Source organism: Ursus americanus, chromosome 30 (assembly GCF_024610735.1).
Source record: "Ursus americanus isolate L20-20 chromosome 30, mUrsAme1.1.p, whole genome shotgun sequence".
NCBI classification, from domain to species: Eukaryota; Metazoa; Chordata; class Mammalia; order Carnivora; family Ursidae; genus Ursus; species Ursus americanus.
The window spans coordinates 5,561,994-5,588,906 of NC_142156.1; the positions used below are offsets into that span (position 1 = coordinate 5,561,994).

Genomic DNA, 26,913 nt, shown 5'->3' on the forward strand with positions numbered 1-26,913 from the left:
GTTGCCACAGCCTCCAGGCTCTCCCACAGCCTCCTGCACTGTCCTTCATACCACTACCAATCTGATCTTCTTTATAACCTTCATCATATCACTTCCCTATTTAAATTCCTCATGACTTCTATTTCCTATTACATCAAGTTTAAACACCTCAGCCTGGCCTTCAGTTTACTCATGATCTGTCTCCATGTTACCTGTCTTATTTCCCACTATTACCCAACATGTTCCCCTTCCTTGAGTTAGGTCAGTTTTCTCACTGTCAGGAACAAGCCAAATTCATTTCTGCCTCCATATCTTAACAAATATACTTTTCTCTTGCCTGGAATGCCTTTCTTCTTTCCATTGACCCAAATCATATCCATCTTGCAAGAGAACTGTCCGTGTTTGCTCTGTCCACTTCCCTGCTTTCTGTTTTCTCTAACACACTTTAACCAGGCATTCTTCCCCACTATTCCTCAATTCATATTATTTTCCCATCTCAGTAAATGAAACCATCATTTATCCAGTTGCTCTAAGACCCTAGCAGCTGTCCTTGGCTCTTCTCCCTTATAACCCACATCTAGTCCATCAGCAAGTCCAGTGAGCTCTTCTTTCAAAATATATTTCAAATCTGACCACTTCTATCTCATTGCTACCATTCTAGTTCAAGTAAACAGTACCCATGCAGTGTCTCCCTGCTTTCATTTTTGCCCTTGCATAGTTTGACACAAAGCATCCAGAATCTTCTTTTAAAGATATGAATCTGTTTATGTCACTTCACTTTCCATAGTCTTCAAGGTGATACCTGATCTACTCTAGCCTAAGGCACCAGCTTTAGCTCCTGCCAGTTTCCCCTCACTCCTTTGTCTCTTTGTCCTTTGATTACTTTCGGTTTTGAGAACAAGCCAAGCTTACTGACACCTCACTTACATGTGGACACATTTAAAAATAATCAGTAGATAAGTTTGAACAGAAAAATATCTTCAGTTTCTCCACAATTATTGTTTCTATATAATTTATATAGATAATTAATTTTTATATGTATAACATATATCAACAGGAAAAAACAAGAAAATATACACTCTTTTCTCTAAAATAGTCTTTTGTACAAATTTATGTTTATGTTGAAACAACTTCTAGCTTACAGGAAAAACCGTTAAGTACAACACAAATGATTTCCTATACCAGTTGCTTCATCACTTCTGAAATACTGTAGTATGCAATTCCTAGAAATGGACAATCTCCTACATAATCATAATACAACCATGAAAATCAGGTAATTAATTCTAATACATTACTATTATCCAATCCTCAAAGTCCATTCAAGTTTTGCCAATTGTCCTAATAATGTCAATGATAACAAAAGGATCCAGGTTACATCACATGTTGTATTTAGTTGTTAAATTTCTTCAGCTTCCTTTAACTTAGAGCTGTTCCTCAGTCTTTCCTTGATTTTCATGACCTTGACATGTTTTCGTGTATGTGTATTTGTTTTGTTTTATTGAAGTATAGTTGGCACACAATGTTTTATTAATTTCAGGTGTACAACACAATAACTCAACAAGTCTGTACATTTTGCAACTTGACATTTTTATACACTGGGCCTTCAGTTTGGGTTTGTCTGATGTTTCCTCATGATTAGATTCAGGGTATGCATCTTTTTCAAGAATACCACAGAAGTGATGCTGAGTACTTATTGCTTCCTGTCAAATGGCACATGATTTTGATCTGTCCATTACTGATGGATGTTTATTTTGGGCACTTGATTAAAGTGGTTTCTACCAGGCTTCTCTACTGTAGTTATTCTTCTCCCTTTGTAATTTTAAGTAGTTTGTAGGGAAGTTCTTCGAACTGTGTAAATTATCCTGTTTCTCATCAGACTTCTCATTCATTATTTATTTATATCAGTATAGACTCATGGGTGCCTATTTTATCCATTACTATCATTATTTTTATTTCTTTTGATGCTTTCGTTGTCTCAGATTTTGCCAGTGGGAGCCCCTTCAAGCTGGCTTCTGTGTTCTTTGACATGTCCCCTCAACCCTTTGAGTACTTTCTTACATTCTGGTACATCAACTTGTTTCAGGCTCATCTTGTACTTTCCCTGTTCCAGTTCTGGAATCAGCCATTTCTCTAAGGACACCTGTTTTTTTATTGGTTTCGTTTAGTAGCCAAGACTTGGTCTCTCTCAGTGGATGAGCTGGAAAATATGTAAATGAACACGTGCACACACACACATACACACATATACATCTAAATGTATGTCTCTTTATGGAAATCCATGAGTTCACACCTATACTGCCGATTCCAATCCAAAGCTATAGAAATCATTCTAGTTTTTTCACTTTCCATATTTGTAATTTCTTTCTCCATTAGTGAGAAACCTGGCTCCCATTATGCTTAACATACTTAATCAGTCCCCTCAAATGTAACCAAACTCCCATTCTCATCACCTTCCCGTGCACACATATAGATACCCATCTTACCCTTGTAGGGCTCTGACCCTCCTGCCCTGGGCCTTTTTCCCATGTAGATGCAATGCCCTCCTCACCCTGCTCAGGGTGCCTATCTTTCTCTGCTACACCTAACACTGGTGTTAAGACTGAACTGTTCATTAAAGGATGGGAAAAAGAACTAAAGTCAATATTTTATTTGGAAAATGCTAGTTAGCGTAGATTTGACTACAAGTTGAGAAGGCTATAATATTTTTGTTCCCTTTCCCCTAACAAAGTACATATTATCAATATTAACTAGTTTGAAATACCATAACAATCAGTGGGCAAGAAGCCAAATTCATTTCTTAAAGAATACCCAACCTAGATCAATGTAAAACAAAACATCCAGATTAAAAAAAAAATTCCTTCATATTTTTTCATCTTTTGTTCAAATGTTTTGGTGTTATGGACACAGCCTCAAAATCACTATTAAGCACTAATGATTATATTAAGTTCATGAACCTCAGATTTTGAAGATGGTGGTTTCTGATGCCTAAGGCCCTTGAATCAAAATTAATTTTATCTTTTAAAACTGAGAAATGCAAATGTTTCATCACAATTACATTGATGTCATTCAGTTATACCACAAGACTTTGCAAGGCAATGTCTACATTGAATTGATTGCCCTTTGAAACTTTAGAACTGAAACTTCTGCAAGATTGCCCTTGATAACCGTTTCACAGAGATGAAGCCACGATGAGGAGTCAGGATATTGCCATCAAAGAGACTACAACCCCTGGAGACTAAAATGTTCCCAGGACAAAAAAACCCAAGTTTGTCTCCAAATCCTTTAAAGATATAAACTAACCATTCCAAGAAGTAGCTTTCTCATTCCTACTCTTATTCCAAATTTTCGTTGTCTGAGAAAGGCGAATTTAGCCTTTCTTCTAAATCAAGATATGATATGACTGCACTTTTGTTTAATTCTAAGTCAAAACATTCCCAAACTCCCACTGCATTCCTGAGAAGCCCTAAATGCTGTTGAAGTGCGCTCATGGCCATGTCTCATTCCTTTGGAGAGCCAAGAACTCTCCATCTGTAGCTTCTCGGAGGCCATGAGAAAGGAACACAGCCTCCGTGACTGCTCTGACCAGGTGGGTCAGATTAGCTTTACAGTCCACTTACGAGGAAGCTAACAAGGCTCCTCTGTGGGTGTTTGAGTACACCTTACAAAATTGCTGATGACCTCATGAGCCAAAGAAAGCAGGTCTCACATTGTGGACTAAGCCTAAATATTAATACTACTTTATATTTATGTAGTGTCTTTTTTCCAAGGATCTCCAACCTCTTTACAGACATTATGTCATTAATCCTCAAAGCATCACTGTTCGGTACATGGCAAATATTATCCCCCTCCCTTTTTTTTACTGTGATGGAAACTTGCAAGTCAGTTATGGAACCCAACACCCTAGTTCTGAGTCTTTGCGCTATACCATGAAAAACCAGATGAATAATTTTTCAAGCTTATTCACTGCTTCTTGGGTGGGATTTGAGAGGATGTCTGTTTGTATGCATTTCAATTTTCAGTGTCTCTAGGTTCTGTGTTCCTCTTTTCCTTCTTATTTTAAGTCAAGCATTTTCAAGCATATGTAGTTCATCTTCCAGTGTTGCATTTACAGGAACACCAGAAGTTTGTAGCTGAAATTTGAAATGAAAGGCTTTGTTACTGAATATGTAAACTGGCTTATCTCTGAGAGATACTTTATACTTTTCATACCCCAAGATAAGTTAGATTTTTAAGAAATCCCTTGGCTAGCTCAGGGCACATTTCATTTATAGCAACCAAAATCAGGTAATGTTCAACTAGATACAACCAATTTGTAATGAGTGATTAACATGTACCAAATAGGGTGCCAAACATTTTCAAATACATGATCTTATTTTATGTATGTAATATTCCATGAGAACCTGTTAGATTAAGTCTTATGTGTATGGAAACACTCTCTTAGAGTAGGGCAAGAAAAAAAAGACACTAACAGAAATATGGCCTCAGCTGCTTTATCCCCCAGAAAAGAGCTCAATTAACTCTAATTCCCTTAGTGGAAATCCCCAGCGTAAATATTTCCACAAAAAGGGAACATGTGGCTAAATTCTAAAAACCACCAGGAATTAGCTCAATACCCACAAACTTTAAAAAAAAAAAACTTAAAATATTGGTTCCTGCATCCTCAACAATTAATGCAAAGAACAAAACACAGCCATATCTACTGATGATAAATATTTCTTGATTTTACTTAGATACTTCCTAATCAGGAATATTTGAATCAGGAGTTAGGATCAATAGTGGCATAACTTTAAACACTCAGAAAAATCTCATCTTTTATATGACCCACTGTCATGTTGTTTTCCAAACTGGTGGTTGTCTATACATCACTGATTTAGAAATGGCAGTGAAGAGAGATACTGGCGAAAAATCAGAAAAATTCTTCTATAATAAGGAGAAACTTTCAACTTTTACTCATTAAATTCTGAAAGCCTCAGAGTAAAAATGTGCCAGATGCCCTGCAACAATAATACTATTCCACTCTAAATAATATTCTAAATAAATGGTGTTTAATTTGAAACTGAGCAGCCCTTACCCCATCATGGAAAATCTTTATAGGCTGGAAAATATGTACAATATGTCATACTTTAGATATATAATTTAGCCATATTCTGTAGCATAGCTACACTGCAGTTTATACTCAACAACCTTGGGTTTTTAAGAAAATATATTCATAACATTCTAAATGTTTGTTTTTTCTTGTCATAGGAAATGTTAGCCAAAAGGAATACCCTGTAACTCATAAAAATGTAGTGATGGGGAAGCTTAGAAAGTGGTAGTCAAAAACCTGGTGTTTGCCCTAGCAGGGTTGCCATGCATAGTTATGTTGATTGTGCCCTGCATAATTCCAGGGATACCTAAAACATAGACAACGCTGTAAATGGCAACCCCTGGAGGTGAGCATTTCCTGGCATCCCTGATTAGTAAAGGTTCTGAAAATGCTCATGTGTTTTTCTCTGATTCACAACTGGAGACCAGTTCTAAGCTTCAGTGGGACTTTTATTATTATTCCTTACATTTTTGCATGTGTGCAAATTCTAAACTTCGTTTTCCCTCTCCATGTTGGTTCTGAAAGATTTCCCTACTGACTGAGCTGCAACACACTGGTTTGGCATTCTCCCAGCCCTAGGTTTTCATGAGTCAGGGAAAACGCGTGGAGTTTGAGAAGAAGCTTGTCAGACGTGCTCAACCAGCCATGGGCTTATTTATGAAGTCCTTCCCCCTATTCTTCTTTTCCTTCTACATTCCTACAGCATACTGCTTGTACCTTTATTTAGCCCTTACTTCATCCTACCTGTGTTAGATGTTGGTTAGAGTTCATTGTTTACACATCTGTGTTCTTCACTACCTTGAAACACTGCTGTCCATCCCTGTCATGCCTTCCTAGTGCTCCTATCACCACTGTATCACTTAGCATGGTACCTTGAATCTCTGCTTTCCTGACCCTCCTTTTTTTTTTTTTTAAAGATTTTATTTATTTAATTTTATTTATTTATTTATTTATTTATTTATTTATTTATTTATTTAACAGATAGAGCTCTGTTCTCAACGAGAGAGGGAACACAAGCAAGGGGAGTGGGAGAGGAAGAAGCAGGCTCATAGCAGAGGAGCCTGATGTGGGGCTCAATCCCATAACGCCGGGATCACGCCCTGAGCTGAAGGCAGACGATTAACGACTGCGCCACCCAGGCGCCCTCCTGACCCTCCTCTTTTACCCCTCCACACTTTGGTTCTTTCTCGTTTCCTTTAGTCAGGAGGAAAATATGTGGTGTCTAGATGGGGAAGATAACTGGAGGCAATGGGAAGAAAGCCCACCTTTATAGGATATGAGACCAGGAGCGACCCTGCAGATAGGTCTGTTCCTTGCTCACAACCCTCCACTCATGTACTCTTACTGTGGACAGGCCTGGTCCAGTTTTAGTAAAACAATTAGGAGAGAATGATATTGGGAATTTTACAACAGTTTAGTGGTGCAGATTTCAAAATGAAAACAGAACAGTTTCTTGAAAGGGTGTACAAGAAACTGATAACAATGGTTGCCTTCCAGGGGAGAATTGAGTGGTCCAGGGATTACAGGGAGAATCTCACTGTCTACCTTTATTTTACCTTTTAAACTTCTTACTATGTGACTGTATTAGTTATTAAGATAGATAAATAAAACCAAATACATGGAAGCAGGCAATTAAATAACTAGATGTGAACTAAACTGATGCCATAGAAAATTCTGAAAGGTTCAAATATATTAAAAAATAAAAGTAGATCAGAAAGAGAGGTATGATTACTTTTATTTTGTGTTAGAAAGTGAAAATGTTTCACCATTTGCTGGAAAAGTAAAGTAAAAATTAGTTTTAGGGGGTGGCTGGCTGGCTCAGTTGGTGGAACCTGTGACTCTTGATCTCGGGATTATAAGTTTGAGCCCCAGGTTGGATGTAGAGGTCAGTTAAAAAAATTTTTTTTAATTAAGTTTAGGTATCTACCCCTCATATAAAACTTATCCTTCCTCTCAACACCCAACTAGTTCTCTTTTGAGGTTTTCTTTTTCTTTTTTCTTTTCCTCTTCAAGTGAACTCAGGGCCAATTTAAAGTGAAAATTTGACTTCTGAGGGAATATATCTTTGCCATTCTGCCTCCATCTTGTGTGGAAGAGCTGTTGGGGATTGGGAGCCGAGCCCCTAAGTGCCATCTACTTCACCCTCTCCTTCCTGCCAGTGAGATTAGGCAGTTATGAGCTGAGATTCGGAAATCACACCTATAGAGACGTTCTATTTGAGACACTCTTCATACCAGAGTGGCCTTTTCCTGTTCATTTTATGGGACCTATGTCTATAGTCATTTCTGTACTTACAGTTATATTAGGTTCCTTTCAACACCTGCTAAAGCACTTTATAGAGACTCAGATTCAAGCAACTGACCTACATAGCATATCTATAAGAAGCAAGGTATCACATTTCCAATTCTGTATCTATTATCTCTTCATCTCTTTTTTGAAGAATCAGCAAACCCGTGTCAAGTTTAGTACATCTAATAACACCATCATGTCATTATTGCCTGTAGGTTTCCTCCTACATGCCACAAACCAAGAAACAACTTTTTCATTTTTTCAAAAAGATTTTATTTATTTATTTGACAGAGAGAGAGAAAGAGCATACAAGGAGGGGGTGCAGCAGGCAGAGGGAGAGGGAGAAGCAGACTCCCTGCTGAACAGGGAGACTGATGCAGGGCTCCATCCCAGGGCCTTGAGATCATGACCTGAGCCAAAGGCAGATGCTTAACTGACTGAGCCACCCAGGTGCCCCTGACTTTTTCATTTTATAATTACTTCAAGTATGTAGTGTTTATTGTGTGTGTGTTTTTAAGTAAATTCTACTCCCAACTTGGGGCTCAAATTCATGACCCCAAGATCAAGAGTCACATGCTCTACTGACCGAGCCAGCGAGGCACCCCTGTTCATGTGTGTTTTATATGTCTGCCTTTAGCTACCACAGAATTAATAGTTAATTACTAAGGCATTTGAAAGTAGGAAAGTACCTGACATTCTTACGTTGAAAAGTACCTAATAGTATTTTAGAATATTTTATAATTTATAAAGGTAAGCCAAATAAACTTGAAGTTTTTTAATGTTCTTTTGAAAATTTTAATAGCATACTTTATTTATTAATATATCCAAAATATTATAATTTTACCATGTAATATGTAAAATTATGAAGGTTATGTTTACATTCTTTATTTTGTATGCAGTCTATTTTATGTTCCTTTATTACCTTTCTAGTTTACAAACAAAAATAGTTTCATAATGAAACTTTCATCATATTGAAATAAAGGAACGCAAAGAGAGGGAAAAATAAGCATGTTGGTTGCAAACATATCAAGTAATAAAAAAGACAAATTTTAACAGAATTAATAAGCAAATTAATATGGAACTTCATATTATTAATATAATTCTATATAAGTTACACATGAATACATTCTTAGATAATTCAAAAACTACCCCTAAAGATATTCCATACCTTTGACTTTGCATTTAAAATACACACATGCACACACACACACACACACACACACACACACACAAAGATGTGCTGTCCAATATGGGAACCGCTAGCTACATGTGGCTAATTTGAGTTGAGATGTGCTGTGTGTAAAAAATACACTAGATTGTGAAGATATAGTATTAAAAAAAAAAGAATGTAAAATGTCCCAATAATTTTTGCATCGATTACATATTGAAATGATAATATTTTTGATATGTTGGATTAAATAAAAGCAACGATTACAATTCTTAACTTTATATTTCTTTTTACTTTGTTTTATTCTTTTTACTTTTTAAAATATATCCACTAGAAAATTTAAAGTTATGTATGTGGCTTGTAATTGTGTCTTACATTCTTTTCCTTTTTTGTTCTTCAAGTTTATTTATTTATTAATTTTTTTAAAAAGATTTATTTTTACTTATCAGAGAGAGAGAGAGTGCAGGGTGGGTAGGGACAAAGGGAGAGGGAGAGAGAGTATCTCAAGCAGACTCCCCACTGAGCATGGAGCCTGACATGGGGCTTGATCTCACAGCCCATGAAATCACGACCTATGCCAAAACCAAAAGCCGGACATTCCACTGACTGAACCACCCAGGCACCGCTAAATCATCTTTTTAAAAATTATTTTTAAGAAAAATGCCACTTTAAAAATTGTGGTAAAATATATATAATAAAATTTATTTATCATTTTAACTATTTTTAATGTACAGTTCAGTAGCATTGAGTTCATTCCCATTGTTGTACAACCATTACCACCATCAATCTCCAGAACTTTTCATCTTCCCAAACTGAAGCTTCGTATGTATTAAATAACTCCCCATCTCTCTCCCTAGCCCCTGGTAACCACCATTCTACTTTCTGCCTCTATAACTTTGACTAAGTACCTCATATAAGTGAAATCATACAATAGTTATTCTTTTGTGACTGGGCTTATTTCACTTAACATAGTATCCTCAAGGTTCATACATGTTGTAGCATGTGTCAGAATTTCCTTCATTTTTATGACTAAATAATATTACATTGTCAGTGTATGCTACATTTTGTTTATCCATTCGTCCATTGATAGACATTTGGGCTGCTTCTACCTTTTGGCTATTATGAATTATACTGTTTTTGACATGGTTGTACAGGTATCTGTTCGAGTTTCTGCTTTTAGTTCTTTTGGGTATACACCTAGAAGTGGAATAGGTAGATCATATGGTTATTCTATCTTTAATTTTATGAGGAACTGTCATACTATTTTTTTTATTAATTTATTTATATGAGGTGTGGGGAGAGCACGAGCAGCAGGAGGGGCAGAGGGAGAGACACTAGCAGACTCTTGGCTGAGCACAGAGCCTGATAGACGTGGAGCTCTATTCCAGGACCCTGAGATCAGTCGCTGAACCAAAGTCAGATACTCAACTGACTGAGCCACCCAGGCGCCCCCATACTATTTTCCACAGCTGCCATACCATTCTATATTCCCATCAGCAATGTGAAGAGTTCCAATTTCTCCATGTCATCCCCAATACTTTTCCATTTTTTCTTTTTTCTTTTAAGATTTTATTTATTTGAGAGAGAGAGAGCACGAGGGAAGGTGGAGGGTCAGCAGGAGAGGGAAATGCAGACTCCCTGTGCAGGGCTCTATCCCAGGACCTGTGATCATGACCTGAGCCGAAGGTAGATGCTTAACTGACTGAGCCACCCAGGTGTCCCTCCAATACTTTTATTTTCTGTTTGGTTTTTAAAAAAAATAATAGCCATCCTAATGGGTATGAAGTAATATCTCCTTGTGGTTTTGATTTGCATTTCCCTAATAATTAGTGATGTTGAGAATCTTTTCATTTGCTTATTTGGCCATTTGTGTATCTTCTTTGGAGAAATGCTTATTCAAGTCCTTCACCCAGTTTTTAATTAGGTTGTTTGTTTTGTTGTTGTTGAATTGTAGAAGTTCTTTGTATATCCTGGATATTAATCTCTTATCAGATATAATGACTTGCAAATATTTTCTCTTATTTCATGGGTTGTCTGTTCATTCTCTTGGTAGTATTCTTAATGCACAATTTTAATTTTGATAAAGTCCAATTTATTTTTTCTTCTGTTGCCTCTGTTTTGATGTCATATCTAAGCAATTCTTGCCAAATCCAACGTCATGAGCTTCCCCCTGTGTTTTCTTCTGTGACTTTTGTGGTTTTAGCTTTAATGTTTAGGTCTTTAATCCTTTTTTTTTTTTTAGTGTTTCTTTTGTATTTTCTAATTTATTTATTCTTTTTTTTAAAGTAAACTCTACCCTCATCGTGAGGTTTGAACTCAACAACTCCAAGATCAAGAGCTGCGTGCTCTGCTGGTTGAGCCAGCCAGGTGTCCCTCTTCAATCCATTTTGAGTAATTTTTGTATGTAGTGTAAGGATCCAACTTCATTTTTTTATATGCAGATATTAAGTTTTTTCAACACCATTTGTTGAAAGACTTTCTTTTCCCCATGAATGCTCTGGACACCCTTGTTGAAAATCATTTGGTCATGTAGGTGAAAGTGTATTTCTGGGCTCTCCATTCTATTCCTCGGCCTATATGTCTGTCTTTACTCCAGTACAACATGGTTTGATTGCTGTAGCTTTGTAATAAGTTTTGAAATCCAAAGTGTGCGTATCCAAAGGCCTCCAAATTTGTTTTTCTTTGTCAAGATTATTTCAGCATTTTGGGAGCCTTTGAAATTCCATATGAATTTATGAATGGATTTTCTATTTCTGCTCCAAAAAAATGTCATTAGGATTTTCACAGTGATTCTACCCCATCTATATATATCTTTGGGCAATACTGACATCCTAACAATATTAAATCTTCCAATTTAGGAACACAGGATATCTTTCCATGGTTTATCATTTTATGTCTTCCTTGAGAAGGTCTTTCCAATGTTAAAGTTATAAGCAAAATTTTCTATATTTTCTTTTTTTTTTTTTTAAGATTTTATGTATTTGTCAGAGAGAGAGAGAGAGCACAAGCCAGGAGAGCGTCAGGCAGAGGGAGAAGCAGTATCCCCACTGAGCAAGGAGCACAATGCAGGACTCAATCCCAGGACCCTGGAATCATGACCAGAGCGGAAGGCAGACACTTAACCAACTGAGCCACCCAGGCATCCCTATAGTTTCTTCTAATAAGTGTATAGTTTTGCTTTTTACATTTGCCTTCTTAAACTAGCTGGGATCTTTTTTTTCTCATGTGAGAATGTTTTCCCATTGTGTTAGTACTACTTGAATTTTCTGCCCTTTCCTGCTAATTTGAATGCCACTTTTATCATAAATTAAAGCCCCATACATACATAGGTTTGTTTTCAGACTTGTTGTTCTATTTCACTGATCCGTATGTCTACTCCTATATTACCGCTGTCATGTGTTAATTACTCAAATTTTGTATTATGTTTTGCTATCTGGAAGGACAACTCCTTTCCCCTCATAGTTCTTTTATTTTTATTTTTTAAATATTTTCCTGTACTTTTTCTCTTCTAGGTGACCATTAGAATGAGCTTACTAAGTTCCAACAGACATACTATTGGAATTTTGATTGGGATTACACTGACTTGATAAAATAATGTTAGGAAAATTGACGTTTTTACATTTTGAAGAAAAATTATTTCTAGTTTCTGTATTCCTATTGTCACCATGGGCCCTAGGAAACTTCCTATTTACTTGGATTATATCCAGATTGCCACTGTAAAGCAGTTCTGTCCTATAGAACTTTCTGTGATGATGAAAATGTTTTATATTCTGTGATGTCTAATATGTGGGTACTGAACACTTGAAATGTGGGTAATACAACTGAGGAACTGAATTTTAAATTTTATTTAATTTTGATTAATTTAAATTTAAATGGTCACATGCGGCTAATGACTACTGTGATAGTGCAGCTGTAGGATACATGAATAACTGTGTAATTCAGCACTTTCATAGATAGTAGAGGTAGGTAGCAAAAGAATTATTGATACCGACTGGGTGAAGGACAGTGAGTAAGGCATTGCAGTGCAGAGTCTAAAAACCATAATATTAATACAAATGAATTCCTAAAGAACTTAAACTCAGACCCATGTAAAGGACAAATTGTTTACAAACATTTATGCTGTCAGAAAAGCACAGTTACAAAAAACATGGTGGGATTTGCTCAAGAAAGAAAGGCCGTATCAGATTAAAGGAGTAGGAAAGTCTGAACGGATGAAATACTTTCAGAGAGTGGGGTGCCTGGGTGGCTCAGTTGATTAAGCGTCTGCCTTCGGCTCAGGTCATGAACCCAGGGTCCTGGGATTGAGTCCTGCCTGGGGCTCCTTGCCCTGGGGAGAGCCTGCTTCTTCCTTGGCCTGCCACTCCCCCTGCTTGTGCGTGCACACGCTCTCTCTTTCTGACAACAATTTTTTAAAAAGGAAATACTTTTAGAGATTAACCTTGAAGGAATTATTCAAAACTTAAAAGAGAGTAAGTCATAGAAAATTTCTGTTTTCTGAAGTGCAAGAAATAGTGAAGAGGGAAAAGAATGAGGTATGTTTGGAGAATGTAACTATTAGTTTCATAGGGCTCCTGTAACAAATTACCACAAATTTGGTGGCCTAAAACATTAGAAATCAATTCTTTCACTAGAAGCCAGAAGTCCAAAATCAATGTCATTGGGCTGTCATCAAGGTGTAGGCAAATCCAGATTCCTTCTGAAGGCTCCAGGGGAAATTCTGTTCTTTGCCTCTTCTAGCTTCTGATGGCTGCTGGCATTCCTTGGCTTATGGCCATATCACTTCAGTCTCTGCTTAAGTGGTCACGTTGTCGTCTTTGTCTGTGTTCAAGTTTCCGTCTGCTTCTGTCTTATAAGGATACATGTGATTATATGTAGGGTCTACCTGGGTAATCCAGGATAACTTCTCCATCTCAGAATCATTAATCATACCTGCAATTTGCCCCCCCCTTTTTGCCATATAAGGTAATATTCATGGGTTCTAGGAATTAGGACCTGGACATCTTTTGTCAGCTCATTTTTCAGCCTGCTACAACAATCCAGTTTGGCTGGAATAGAGGATACCTGTGGCAGCAGGAATAGTAACAGCTGTCAGTCACTGAATGACTTGTATATGTGTGATGCTGTACCAGGTGCTGTATCTGTGCTATTCCATTTACTCATTACAAGAATTCTGTGTAGGCATTAGATGAGAAAAGAATCTAAGGTGACTATGTTTTCCACTTTTGATGACTGGGAAATGGTGATTAATAGAAATTGAAAAGTCATGAAGAAAAATTGGTTACAAAGGAAAAAAATGAACTCAGCTTTGGCTGTCTTTAGTTTGAGGTCCTATTAGGTTATGTCCAAAAAGGGTCAACCCCAGAAGAAGCCTAAGAACCCTAGATAGAGATCTGCAATTTCTGACTTTCATTTTCCCCTTTGGGATGAAGAAATAAATTATAAGGAACACTCAATTCAAAATCAGGAGACCTGGGTTCAAGACTTCCACTTACTAACTGTGCGAACTGAACAAGTCATTTCACTTCTCTGAACTTCAATTTCCACATTTGTAAAAGAGGAATAAAAACCCCTCCCTGCACTCACACAGTTATTTGTAAGGAACAAACAAGATCATATTTATGATGCTCTTAGTGCAGTATATGGTCTATTGTAAGCATTTAAATGTTTGTAAAAAAGCAAAATCATTAATATGTCAAATATTTTAATTTTGAGATGATATATCTTAAAGCTATCCAGATTCTAAGCAATAGTTAACATTAGCTTTAAATGTCTATTTATTGGCTGCCTTTCTCATTGTTCAAACTTTAACCACTTTAGTGTCTTAAGCACCACCCAAGACCGATTCCCTCCCTTTCTAAGTGGATGACCTAAATTCTACTTCGTAGAAATAGTTATGGCCATCAAATATGAATCATTCAACTTCCTGTTCCCAAATTTAAAAATGTACATATATCTATATCCACTTTTACTTCCTTCCAGACCTTGAGTAATATCCCATCTTTTGTCCAAAGTGAATATATCTTTCTGTATGTACTTTTGATGCAGTTTCATCCATCCTGAGCCCCAGCTCGCATAGTCAATGCCCTGGTGGATATCTTCATTTGGATATCTCACTTCCAATCCAGAATCTTGAAAACAGAGTCAATTATTTCTCCATCCATCCTCCCCACGATGCTCCCACCACTCACCCCGTCAGCTTCCTCTGTTTCTTATCTTGGTCAATGCCAATACCAGAAACTTGGGTAATTTTTGTCCTTTTTTCTCCTTTATTTGCCGTCCCTGTCTTCATTCCAATGAATGATTAAGTCATGTTAGTGTTTGGGTTCAGGCATTCGTTTCCTCTCTCCTCAGCCCTCTGCCTTATTAGTCCTCTCCTCTCTAACTTCACTGTTGCTCTTTTTCTTACTCAGATCAATTCTCTTCTGAAATAGCCTCGTTGCTCATTGTCTCATTCCTGAACAGTCTACCCTTTACACTGCAGCCATAGGGATCTATCTAAAACAAATCTGCTTTTAGAACCTTTCAGTGCCATTCCATTACAGTACAAAGTCCAAACTTCATGTACTCCATCCTTTGTCACTCATTCTCCCATCCAAGTACTAACCAGGCCCAACTCTGCTTAGCTTCTGAGATCAGACAAGATCAGAAGAGATCAGGCGTGTTCAGGTTGGTATGGCCGTAGAAAGTCTGAACTTCAGAGAAGGACACTGTCTGATCCAGCCCACCTACCTATCCCCTTTCTATTAGTCCCACTGAACTATTCCCAATTCTCCGGAGGTATTCTGCTTTATAACCCTGTGCCTGTGCTTTTATGTAGAATGTTCTCCCTGCAAGTTCAATTTCTAATGCCATTTGCCTGGTGAATGTCTGATCATCTTGCACTACTTAGTGTAAGCTTCACATCCCCTTTGAAGCCTTGCCAGGATCCCCCCAGGAAGAGCTAATAAGATCTTTTTGGAACCTCTGCTGTACCCTATACATGACTATCATTTCATCTGTAACCAGTTTGTTTCCCCTCACCAGACCCACACACATGGGAGTGTGCCTTGAGCAGCTTTGTATTGTCAGTGCTTAGCACAATATCTGGCACAGAGAAGGTACCCCAAAATGTTTGTTGAATAACTGAATTAATTCTAGAGCTCTTAAACCTATGTGATGCTTTAGAACATATGGAGAAAGGGAGAATTGATATAATAACTTTTGGAGATTAATGGAAATATATGCTTATGACTCTAAGGAGAATACATATTTACCTGCTAAATAGAAATAGCCATGGTCCAGAACCCTGGTGACAAATTTCAGGAAATCAAGAAAGCAAATGAATGGGCAAACCCTTCCTAAATCCCAATGAAATATGAGACACTTCCCAACATATAAGAGAGCTCACAGCTCTCCTGTAGTTGGAGGGAAGTGTTCTCTTTAAGCATTCACTTTCTTACTGCTCATTCATCTCAATGTTAACTTGAGCTACATTTATGCTAATAGCATTTATATTGTGATCACTGTTGATTTACCTTTCATTGTGCAAAAAAAAAGGATAAATGTTAAGGGAGAGGAATCAAAACTAACATCAGTCCTATAACTTTCTTATAGGGGTACACACCCTCTCTGAACCATAGAATTTCTTGATCTGGGAACTTCCAAATCCAAAGATTCCATGCTTAACACTTGATTATAAATCTATACTGGTAAGGACTGGTTTTCTAAAGGGAAAACATTTTGTCAGATCTGACCTGACAAATAATTTTGAAGTAAGCAAAATTCACTGCACTCTCATTTCACTCCAAGCACATAAAGTACTCAACAGTATTTCCTGCTTGCCTGGGGCTGCCTCCTCCCCCATTGGCTACCCACACAGATCTACCTCCCAATGCAAAGTAAGTACTGTACCGTTTCTATATGGAAACTTATCTGTCTGCTTTCCAAAGCCTGCAAGGTTCTGGTTTCAGCAGGCTGCCACTTGGAGACCATTTGATGAGTTAATTTACACTAATATCATATTGAGTAATAATTCCAGGGGAATTTGTATTTCTTTTTTTTTAAGATTTTATTTATTTATTTGACAGAGACCGCGAGAGAGGGAACACAGCAAGGGGAGTGTGAGAGGGAGAAGCAGGCTTCCCGCGGAGCAGGGAGCCCAATGCGGGGTTCGATCCCAGGACCCTGGGATCATGACCTGAGCCGAAGGCAGACACATAACAGTTGAGCCAGCCAGGTGCCCTGGGGAATTTGTATTTCTTTTTTTTTTTTTTTAAAGATTTTATTTATTTATTCGACAGAGATAGAGACAGCCAGCGAGAGAGGGAACACAAGCAGGGGGAGTGGGAGAGGAAGAAGCAGGCTCATAGCGGAGGAGCCTGATGTGGGGCTCGATCCCAGAACGCCAGGATCACGCCCTGAGCCGAAGGCAGACGCTCAACCGCTGTGCCACCCAGGCGCCCCGGGAATTTGTATTTCTAACCAGGAGTGTATTGGAGGGAGTGCATCTGGATGGCTTAGTTGGTTAAGTGTCTGCCTTCGGCACAGGTTCTGATTTTGGGGTCCTGGGATCGAGCCCCACTTTGCACTCCCTGCTCAGTGGGGAGCTTGCTTGTCCCTCTCCCTCTGATTCTCCTCCTTGCTTGTGCTCTGTCTCTGTCACTCAAATAAATAAATGAAATCTTTAAAAATTTTTTTTAAAGGAGTGTTATTGGATAAATAACACTTAACCCTAAGAGCCAATCTAATAAAGAGACATTTCTCACTGTCCCATATATCATCCATGTCTTTTCATGATTCAGTGTCTTTAAACATGCTGAACCTTCAGCCTAGAATGACCTTTCTTACCCTACCCCCTCACCATCTCCAGTCTGGTGAACTACTACTCATTATTTAAGACCCAGCTCAGTGTCCCTCTTTTGCTAAGAAGGCTTTTCTAAATTTCCCAGGTTGAGTTGGTTACTCCCTGTTGACTTTTTTTAAGAGGCCGGGAGGAGTAGAGGAAGGAGACAGAGTATCTTAAGCAGGCTCCACGCCTAGCACCGAGTCTGACATGGAGCTTGATCTCAAAACCCTGAGATCATGACCTGAGCCGAAATCTAGAGTCTTATGCTTAACCAACTGAGCCACCCAGGTGCCCCACTCCATCTTGACTTTTATAAAATTTTGTATACTTGCTCTTAAATTTTTTTACTTTTTATGTACTCTTCAATTGACTTCAAGGTGACTTCTGCCCCCACAAATTCAATGCACTTTGTAACCTCCATGTGGCTAAATCAAGTGGACATATTTCTGTCCTCATCTTTCTCGACTTCTCAACAACTGGCACTACTGACCACCACCATTATCTTTTATTTTCTACACTCCTTCTTAGAACTCTCTTCTTTTGGCTTTCTTTACATGACAGACAGCTAGTCTTCTTTTATCTCTCTTTCTCAATCTCCTTTGTTGATTTATGTTTCACATAATCTCGAAATCTGTTAGAGTTCCTTAAGGCTATGTCCTGGCCCCTTTCCCTTCTCACGCTCTGATCTCTCAATAAGCAAACTCTTCCACACCCCTGGTATTAATTAGCCTCTATATGCTGATGACTCTCAAATTTACATCCTCATCACAGACCTCTCTCCTGGGTTCCAGACTTCCATATACAGCTGCCTATTCAGTGTGTCCACTTGGGGTTTCACATGTGCTCCAAACCCAGCAAGTTCAAAACTCCCATTTTTCTCTACCTGAGAGAACAGTACCTTCATCCATGAAGTTAGCTAACCCAGAAGCTGGGAGTCACTATGTAGTAAATGCCACAAAAGGGGTAAGAACAGAACATAGCCCTAGAGGTGTCACAGAAGGCCAGTAGGCAGAAGAAACTCCAGGGCTGACCCTGGGCCTGGTGAGGAAGGGAAAAGCAGAGCATGGGAGTGGGCATTAAAGGCAAAGTCCAGAGGGAAGTGTGCAGGGCCCATTTGGAGAACTGCTAGTGGCTCAGTGAGTCTGGGGTAAGAGGAAGAGGCAGAGGTGGGTGAGGGCCATACAGAGTCTGGACCTTATCTCGAGGACAATGGGAAGTCATTAGTGGATGGGTGACAAATCAGAAGAATGACATTGTCAGCTTTAATATAAGACTACTTAGGTTCCAGAGTGGAGAATGGATCGGAGAAGCAGTAGTAGTAGGAGTTCAAGACTTAGTACTTGGGGGGCGCCTGGGTGGCTCGGTCGTTAAGCGTCTGCCTTCAGCTCAGGTCATGATCCCAGGGTCCTGGGATCGAGCCCCTCATCAGGCTCCCTGCTCAGCGGGAAGCCTGCTTCTCCCTCTCCCACTCCCCCGGCTTGTGTTCCCTCTCTTGCTGTGTCTTTCTCTGTCAAATAAATAAATAAAATTAAAAAAAAAAAAGACTTCGTAGTTGGGATAAATGATATTGGCCTGGGCTAAAGTAAAAGCAGTGGCACTAGAGAAAAATGGATGGATTTGAGAGCTATTAAGGAAGTAAGATCAATAGGAATTAGTGATTAGATAGATGTTAGGGTGAGAACGATGGAGTAAGCATGGATGAGTCTCAGGCTTTTAAAGTGGACACCCCAGAGGACTCACAGAGAGTGAGAACAAAGGCTGGGAGTGGCTTAGAGAGGCAGATGATGAATTCCAATTTGGACACATTGCATTTGAGTTTTCTTTGGAACATCCATGTGGAGACTTTTAGTAGGCAGTTGATTACACACATGGATCTGGAGTTCAAAAGGAAGATCTAGGATGAATATATAGATGTGAAGGTCTTTGCCTATAAATGATAACTGATTCCCAGGAGCCATACACAGAATGTGGAGAAGGAGAAAAGGTGGTCAAAGACAGAACTCTGGGAGAACATTCAAGTAAACATTTGTTTTTTAGTAAATGAATAAAGGAATACATGATAAATGGAATAATTTAGAAGAAGGGACCCCTTCTTCTCGTGCTTTCAAATACTACTACCAAGTCAGCTAGGTAACCTGTCTGTGCTTAAAGCAAAACCTGCTCTTTGGCTTCTCAAAAGAATATGTTGCCACACAAAAAATGGAAAGTAGGGACATACCATATAGCAGAAAACATATCTTCAGAGCTCTTTTCAGATGTACATGTAGATATTCCTGAGGCTCTTTTGGTAAGTGGACCATAGTAGCCTCTTGTTAATCTATATATAAGGAACACTTTAAAAGCTATCTGTTTAAAATATAATATGACATGCATTAGAAATCATTTGATGATCACCCATTGTTGCTCAAATCACCCAGATAATCAGTCTAGACTGCCTGATCACTGGCCCTTTGCTTGCCTGTCAAATACGCAAACTCAGCCAGTTGGAATACACCCAAAAAATGTTTGTATGGATAAATTTGTTTGTATATATAGTTCATATAGATTATTCATCTGTGTTAGAAAGTGGCCCCTGGCCGATCACATACTTGCTTTTGAACCCTTGTTTCCCATAAACCATTGAGAGTTCCTCAAGGCCTCACTGGTTGCCTTGAGATTGTATACATTATTAAAGATGTTTTGATTAACTCACTGCAATAAATTTACAGTTCTGCAACTTGTAATAAAACTCCAGTTTACTTTTGAGTAAAGAAGAAAAAGAAAACAAAAGTATTAAACCATCAGACCAACTTGTCATTTGAGGATTTGTACATCCATCTTCCTTTCTTCTCGGTATACCCAGACTTGATTGAAGTGAGGGAAATTTCATTTGAATGGAAAGCATGCCCAAGCAACATTTCTAGAAAAGCTGAATTTTACCAAATGCTTTTTCTTACAGCCACTCTGTAACAAATTCATTTCCTAGATAAAGAAATAGGTTTTTGTGCTTTGGTTTTATGGTGCCATTTCTTTTCCTGTAGAGCAGGCCACTTCAAACTTTTACATATCTAAGCAAACCCGTTATTTGATGAGCACCTCTATTTATTTTCTCAGAGTTTTATTGTTCTATATAATCGATGTCTCAGTTTAAGCCACAGAGAATTTGTGGTTTCTGAGATCAGAATTCAAATGTTTTCTAAAACTAAAAGATAGTGATGAAATTAGCCATTTGTAGACCGAGTCTTTGGTTCGAAATGGTACTTCAGTGTTTCATTGACATTCCCACTATTTTGTAGTAGTAACATATCAATAGTAACAATAAGCTGTATCTGTAACAGAAAAAAGGATAATGTTGGTAACTCTACTAGATATTCTGATCAGTCTTGCTTAAAAATGTATGTTTTATTCCATTTTCCTACCAAAGAAAGAACAGAGGGCATTGAAAAACCTTTCCTCCCATCTAGTGGCTGGAAAATATAAAAACTCTATGTGTTTCTTGGAATTCTAGGCATTAGGGATTGTCTGACAGATTATAATGCATCCATTTATTTACTTAGTTAAGCAAAAATAAGCTTTAAAATCTTTACCAAAGCTGAACCCAAAGGGAAAATATATATCTATGATGATTCACTAATTAACTTCTCTTTAATCAATAACATATACTTCTATTCAAGCAGAAAGAAGGGCCATAGTCCTTCCTAATTCATTAATCTGAACATATGATAGAAAAGATAAGGCTGTATGTTTCTACTAACTGAAATTGGGACCTCAGTTCTATTTGCTTCGAAAGCAATCAGTGCCCTAGATCTCTCCTGACCCTTAATTGCTCCTTGTTGGCCCCACACCTTGACAACTCTTCCCTTAAGAGTTGGATGCGCTGAATTCACTGAAGAGAGCCAAGAAACTGTCCCTGAAACTGGCTGCCTCCAGGGGACCTCAGCTCCTGAAACTTGGAATACCAGACTCTGATACTGGCAGCAGGGCCAAACCAGCCCACAGGAAAGCAGGTTTGGATCCGTTATGCAGCTAGAGGGATTAATGCTTGGCCTACCTGTCTTGTATATGTCTTGTGCAGACGTCAAAACCTCTGCTGAATTGTGCCTCTCTGGTGATTCTCACAGATTCAAAGAATGAATTTTGCGTACAGTCGGCAAAGTTCTGAGAGCTCCAGGAAGAAGAGGAAGGTCAGCGAACCAGTGAAAGTCTTCATCCCTGACAGAAAATGAAAGTTAGATGCCTTCACTGCATTTACTCTAAAATAATTTTATTTTGCAACAAACATGCATGAAGTGTCTTAAGTAGGAAAGTAAGTTCCTATCACCAAAACCTTTTACTAAATTTATTGCTCAACTTTTTTAGTCAGTTTACCAAGTGCTAAATTACTGGGTAGGACATGGGCTCACTTTGCCACAAGGAAACAAGGTCACCAGGGCTGCCTTGGGATAGCTTTACTTCAAGGCTGAGTTAGAGATGAGACACCATTTTTATTTGTAAAAGAACCACAGCAGCTATTTTGAAAAGAAATAAGCTGTTGTTCTTAAAGGAAGGAGGGTGTTCTTTGCATAACTAAACTCCCCAGGTATTTAGTCTACTGTGAAATGTTGTAACTTGTTGTAACCTGTGTCCTGGAATCCCTCTGTAGCTTTATTAGAATTCCCACAGAATTGCATAGGATGTATGGGGTGGTGCTTATGCAGATGTGATTTTTATGTTAACTCCAATCACAAGATTGATCAGCTAAGTGTTGGACCAAAGTGTACTCTCCCTGTAAAGTTCCTCAAATCTGGCCCTGTGCCCTGCTCTGTTGGCCTCCTGAGACAGGCAATAGGCTGCAGGGCAGGAGCCTGGCTCCCTTCTTAAGGCTCATGTTGAATGTTTCCCAACAAACACTTCAGTTTATCAGTCTGTAACCTGCAGATAATGTTATTAGTTCCCTCCTTATTCTGGGAGAATTTTGATAAACTTAACGATTAGTGTTGGACACATAATAAATGACTTAAAAGTGTTTTTATTATTTAATAAGTGGAATTTAATAATTTAATTTAAGTGGATAGGGCCAATAGGTTAAATGTTGAATGTATGTGCTTTCCAGTTAAATAAAACCAAAATACAAGGTATTTTTTTTTATTCATCTTTTTTTCCCCCTTGCTTAGTTTGGTGTTTCTTCTAATGAAGTAAGGACATCTGCACCTGGAGTGCTCATTAAAATATGGATTACTGTGCCTGTTTCATTTCTCCAAAATCAGAATTTCAGGGGGTGGGGCCCTGTGGAGAACTCGCAGGATTCTAATGCACACAGAAGAACCCTGGACCTCTGACCCAGACTAAGAGGAGAATCTCTGGGACCAGACAAGTATTTTAGCCAACAGAAGGCTGTGGGTTATCATAACAGAGAGGAAAATCTGAGAAAGCCTGCCTGTCCAGCACTATCCTTTGCCAGACTGATCCAGGGCCTGCCAGGGAGGAGCCTTTTCCCCTCTCCCAGCATGATAAATATACTCACATAGGCTTACTCTGCCACTGCAAGGAGGAGGGAAAGGTATTGGGTTTATTATATCCTTGATAGAATTGTAGCCTGAGTCACCACAATTCTTTTAAGAGAATCATATGAAGAGATTAGCTGTCTAGTAGAGGGATTAAGTTTATTTTGTGTCTCTCCAGAGAGTAGATCTAAGACCAAATTGGTGAAAGCTACAGGAGGTCAATCTGGCTCAGTGTAAGGGGGAACTTTTTAACTCCACATGCTGCCAAAATTTTGAAATGGGCTGCTTATGAGGCAGTGAGCATACCTCCACTATAAATATTTGAATGCAAAGGAGCTTTACAAAGACTCTAGGAGTCCTTCTCAAAACAGATTAGTTATATGGAATAATTAGTCAATCTGGATTTCAAGAGAAATCATTTTGTTTAAAAGGAGAATTTGACTCTCAATCTATATTTATAATTTTCATAACTTAGCCTAAGAGATTTCAAGTCAAAGTCTAGAATCTGAACTTGTCTAGAAAATTTCTATAGTGATTTTATGGTATCTATTATAAATACCCATCCTGCCCCAAAGGAACAGTCTTTTATCGATGCCAGTAGGTGGAATGTGTATATCCAGTGTGTGTGTGTGTGTGTGTGTGTGTGTGTCAGCCATGCCGTTGGCTGGGCGCAGGCACACAGAGAAGATCTATTATAAGAGGATCTGAGGGGCACCTGGCTGGCTCACTCGGAAGAATATGTAACTCTTGATCTCGGGGTTGTGAATTCAAGCCCCATGTTAGGTATACAGATTATTTAAAAATAAAATCTTAAAAAAAAAAAAGAGGATCTGAGAACCGTGAAAATGTGAACTAGCTGATTTGTGCACAGCAGAGTTCATGTATGCAACTAGCTATCAAGATGGGAGGGTATTCAATTCTATTTATTGAATGATTTATTGGGAGAAAAAATCTTTAGTCTATTCATTTTCTGGCCTTAGATAATAATGGAATGCGTAAACAAGTTCATCAAGGAGCTGGAACTTCAGTGAAAAGAATGAAAACTTAGACCCCGAGCCGGGGAGTCTGAACTGTATCACACTAGCCATTCCCTCACACTGACCGTGCTTGGTTCATCAGTGCGCTTACAAAGACTAGATGATGACAGCTTGGAAACTGGGACATTGTTAAATTAAAAGTGATGCAGGGGAAATTTGATTTCGGCTGTTTGGGGATTTTCTGTCTTTACAGAAAATTGGTTTAGCTGGAAAGAGATGGGGTTAGGCTCATGATTGCTGCTAGCCTTTGAAGCCAGGCACCAAAACCGCACCTTCATTTCCCCTCTTGCAGGTCCCTCTGGTGTCTGGTTCTTTCATTCTCCAACTCACTTCTGCCAGGAAGAGGCTGGAAATGTTCATCAGTGTCTAAGTTGCATTCACACAAGTTCAAAGTTGTGTATGTGTTTTAAAAATAACACTATTAAAGCCAGTTTCAATGTATCTTAGACTTGTCAATTGTGGTTGCAAATCCAATAATAATACTGGATCTTTCGAGATTTCCACAGATTCTTTTTTTTTAAGATATTTATTTATTTATTTATTTATTTATTTATTTATTTATTTGACAGAAAGTCAGCCAGAGAGAGAGGGAACACAAGCAGGGGGAGTGGGAGAGGAAGAAGCAGGCTCCCAGTGGAGGAACCTGATGTGGGGCTCGATCCCATAACGCCAGGATCACGCCCTGAGCTGAAGGCAGACGCTTAACGACTGAGCCACCGAGACACCCCTCCACAGATTCTTATAGTACAAATAATTTTCAGTTATAATCATCACCATTCAGAAGGAAGATCCAGATGATAAATTGAGGCTTAACATACTGCTTGTAAGAGTTAAGGCAAGGTCTTCTGCACTGTATGAATCTAGATTCTACACAAGTGAGAAAATGACTTTGTTTATCTCAAATGCATCTTCTTTTTTTTTAAAGATTTATTTATTTTAGAGAGAGAGAGCACAAGCGGGAAAGGGAGAGGGAGAGAGAAACCCAAGCAAACTCCACGCTGAGTGCGGAGCCTGACACGGGGTGAGATCTCACAAACCCCAAGATCACAACCCGAGCCAAAACCAAGAGTTGGACGCTTAACTGGCTGTGCCACCTAGGCACCCCCCAAATGTATACTCTTCAGAAATTATTAGTTTATATTTTTTTAAAAAGGCAATATTTTAACTACGATCGTATGTTGTGTAATAAGGCCATAGCTGAGACTTGCTATGCAGTTTTCAGTTTCTGTAAGGGATGAGGACACCCTTGATGGCCTTAATTAATGGACTCTTGGGTTATGTGATGGTAAAGCCAAGATCCTATCCTGAAATGGAGAGGCTTGAGATACTAATCTAGTCATGTAACTTCTCCTTGGGTGCATTACATCTGTGCGAATAAGGCTTTACCTTCTGGGATTGTCACAGTTGTTGAGACTGACTTTTGTAGGAAGTGGAGGGCTCACAAGAACTACTGGCTGACCATGTGGGAGGTGATGGGTAAACTGATCCCTGCAGCCTGGCTGGACACTGCATGTGAGACTTGCTCAATAGGGAATCCTGGAAAAAAGTCTCATTAAACATTTCAGTCTGGTCTTAATTGTGCCATGAGGTTCAGCAGTATAGGGGTTTCCTCTTGGCGGGAGGTGGGGGGAAGGCTGACTGAGATAGTCAGAAACATCTAAGACAGACTGATGGAACATTGAACATTCCTTAGGGACTGAAATACTTAGGGATAGAACCCTGTGAAAGTGTGGACTTCTGGGGGTCATTATTTGGGTATTGCAGAACTCCTTAAGGTTGCGGAAGTCTCGGGCTTCTGAGTTCCGTTTAGATAATTACTGATCAGTTTTGGGGTAAGCAGGTAAGTTAGGTCTTCATCTTCCTTTTCTCAAAGTAATATAGGAAAAGCCTAAACTGCTGGCTTCAAAACCAGACTGCCTTTTTCTAGACAAGTTATTTCACCTTCTAGCCCTCGGATTACTCAATCTGTAACATGTAGATAATGATGGTCACTACCTAGTGATCCTATTGTGAGGATTAAGCAAGGTGATGAAAGCTGATTGCTCAGCATGCATAGAGCCAGTGTTAAACAGGTGTTCATCATTTTTGCTATTTAACTCTTGGCATGTCCCCTTCCTTAATCTCAGGAGCTCATGATCACTGCGCTGCTTTTTGCCCACCTGGAGATTCTGCTTCAACACCCCGTTCAGACCTGTGCTAGCGGTGCACCCTCCCCTCTCCTTTCCCCAGATCAAAACTACCTTTCTCTCAAGACAGTTCGATGGCAGGGAAGCATCAGATTAGGTTTAATGTGGGGTGCCTGGCTGGCTCAGTCGGTTAAGCAGCTGCCTTTGGCTCAGGTCATGATCCCAGGGTGCTGGGATCGAGCCCCACATTGGGCTCCCTGCTCAGCTGGGGGCTCTGCTTCTCCCTCTCCCTCTGCCCCTCCTCCCTGCTTGTGTTCTCTCTCTCTCTCTCTCTCTCTCTCTCTCTCAAATAAATAAAAATCTTTCAAAAAAAAGATTAGGTTTAATGTGCTGCCCTCCCACATTTGCATTTTAAAACAGAAGCTTGTTAACAAGAAAAATGAATCTCACCTAGGGAACGCGATCTGAGAACAGATTGAATAAACAGCAAAGAAGAAAGTCTAAGGAGAACTTTGTAGCTGTCTTCACATATATATGGGGCTGTCATGACATGCAGGGAACCACAGACACAATCTGTGCTGTTCCAAAGAGTAGAGCACAACCTTGCAGTGAGGCAGATTTGGGCCCGGCATTTTGAAGAATCTCTATGCCATGCTCTAGCAAAGTGCCTGGCACACGGAAGGCAATGGACATTTTAATGTTTTTGTTAACAATTAGGGATGTCAGCTGGTGACTGCTTCTGGCTGTAATGAGTTCCTCATCACTCGAGGTGTTCAAGCCAAGTAGTCCAGGATGTCGTCCCTTTGGATAAGAATGGAATCCAGTGAGTACTGAGATCTCGTCCAGCTGTAAAATTCTATGACACTTTCATTTTTAAGGAAGATTTATTTATTTATTTGAGGGGGGCGGGCAGAACCCCAGCAGACCACCTGCTGAGCGTGG

The 26,913-nt window shown here is 39.0% G+C and overlaps 1 protein-coding gene across 1 annotated transcript in view; it reads left to right on the forward strand.

Annotated features, from left to right (window-relative positions):
• HORMAD2 (HORMA domain containing 2) overlaps nt 1-22,479 on the forward strand; it is a 78,993-nt gene extending 56,514 nt beyond the window's left edge. Inside the window, exon 11 of the mRNA XM_045791328.2 lies at nt 21,447-22,479. Coding sequence (XP_045647284.1) covers nt 21,447-21,551 — 105 coding nt within the window. The 3' untranslated portion in view covers nt 21,552-22,479. The remainder of the gene's footprint in view (nt 1-21,446) is intronic.
• The last annotated feature ends 4,434 nt before the right edge of the window (nt 22,480-26,913 follow it).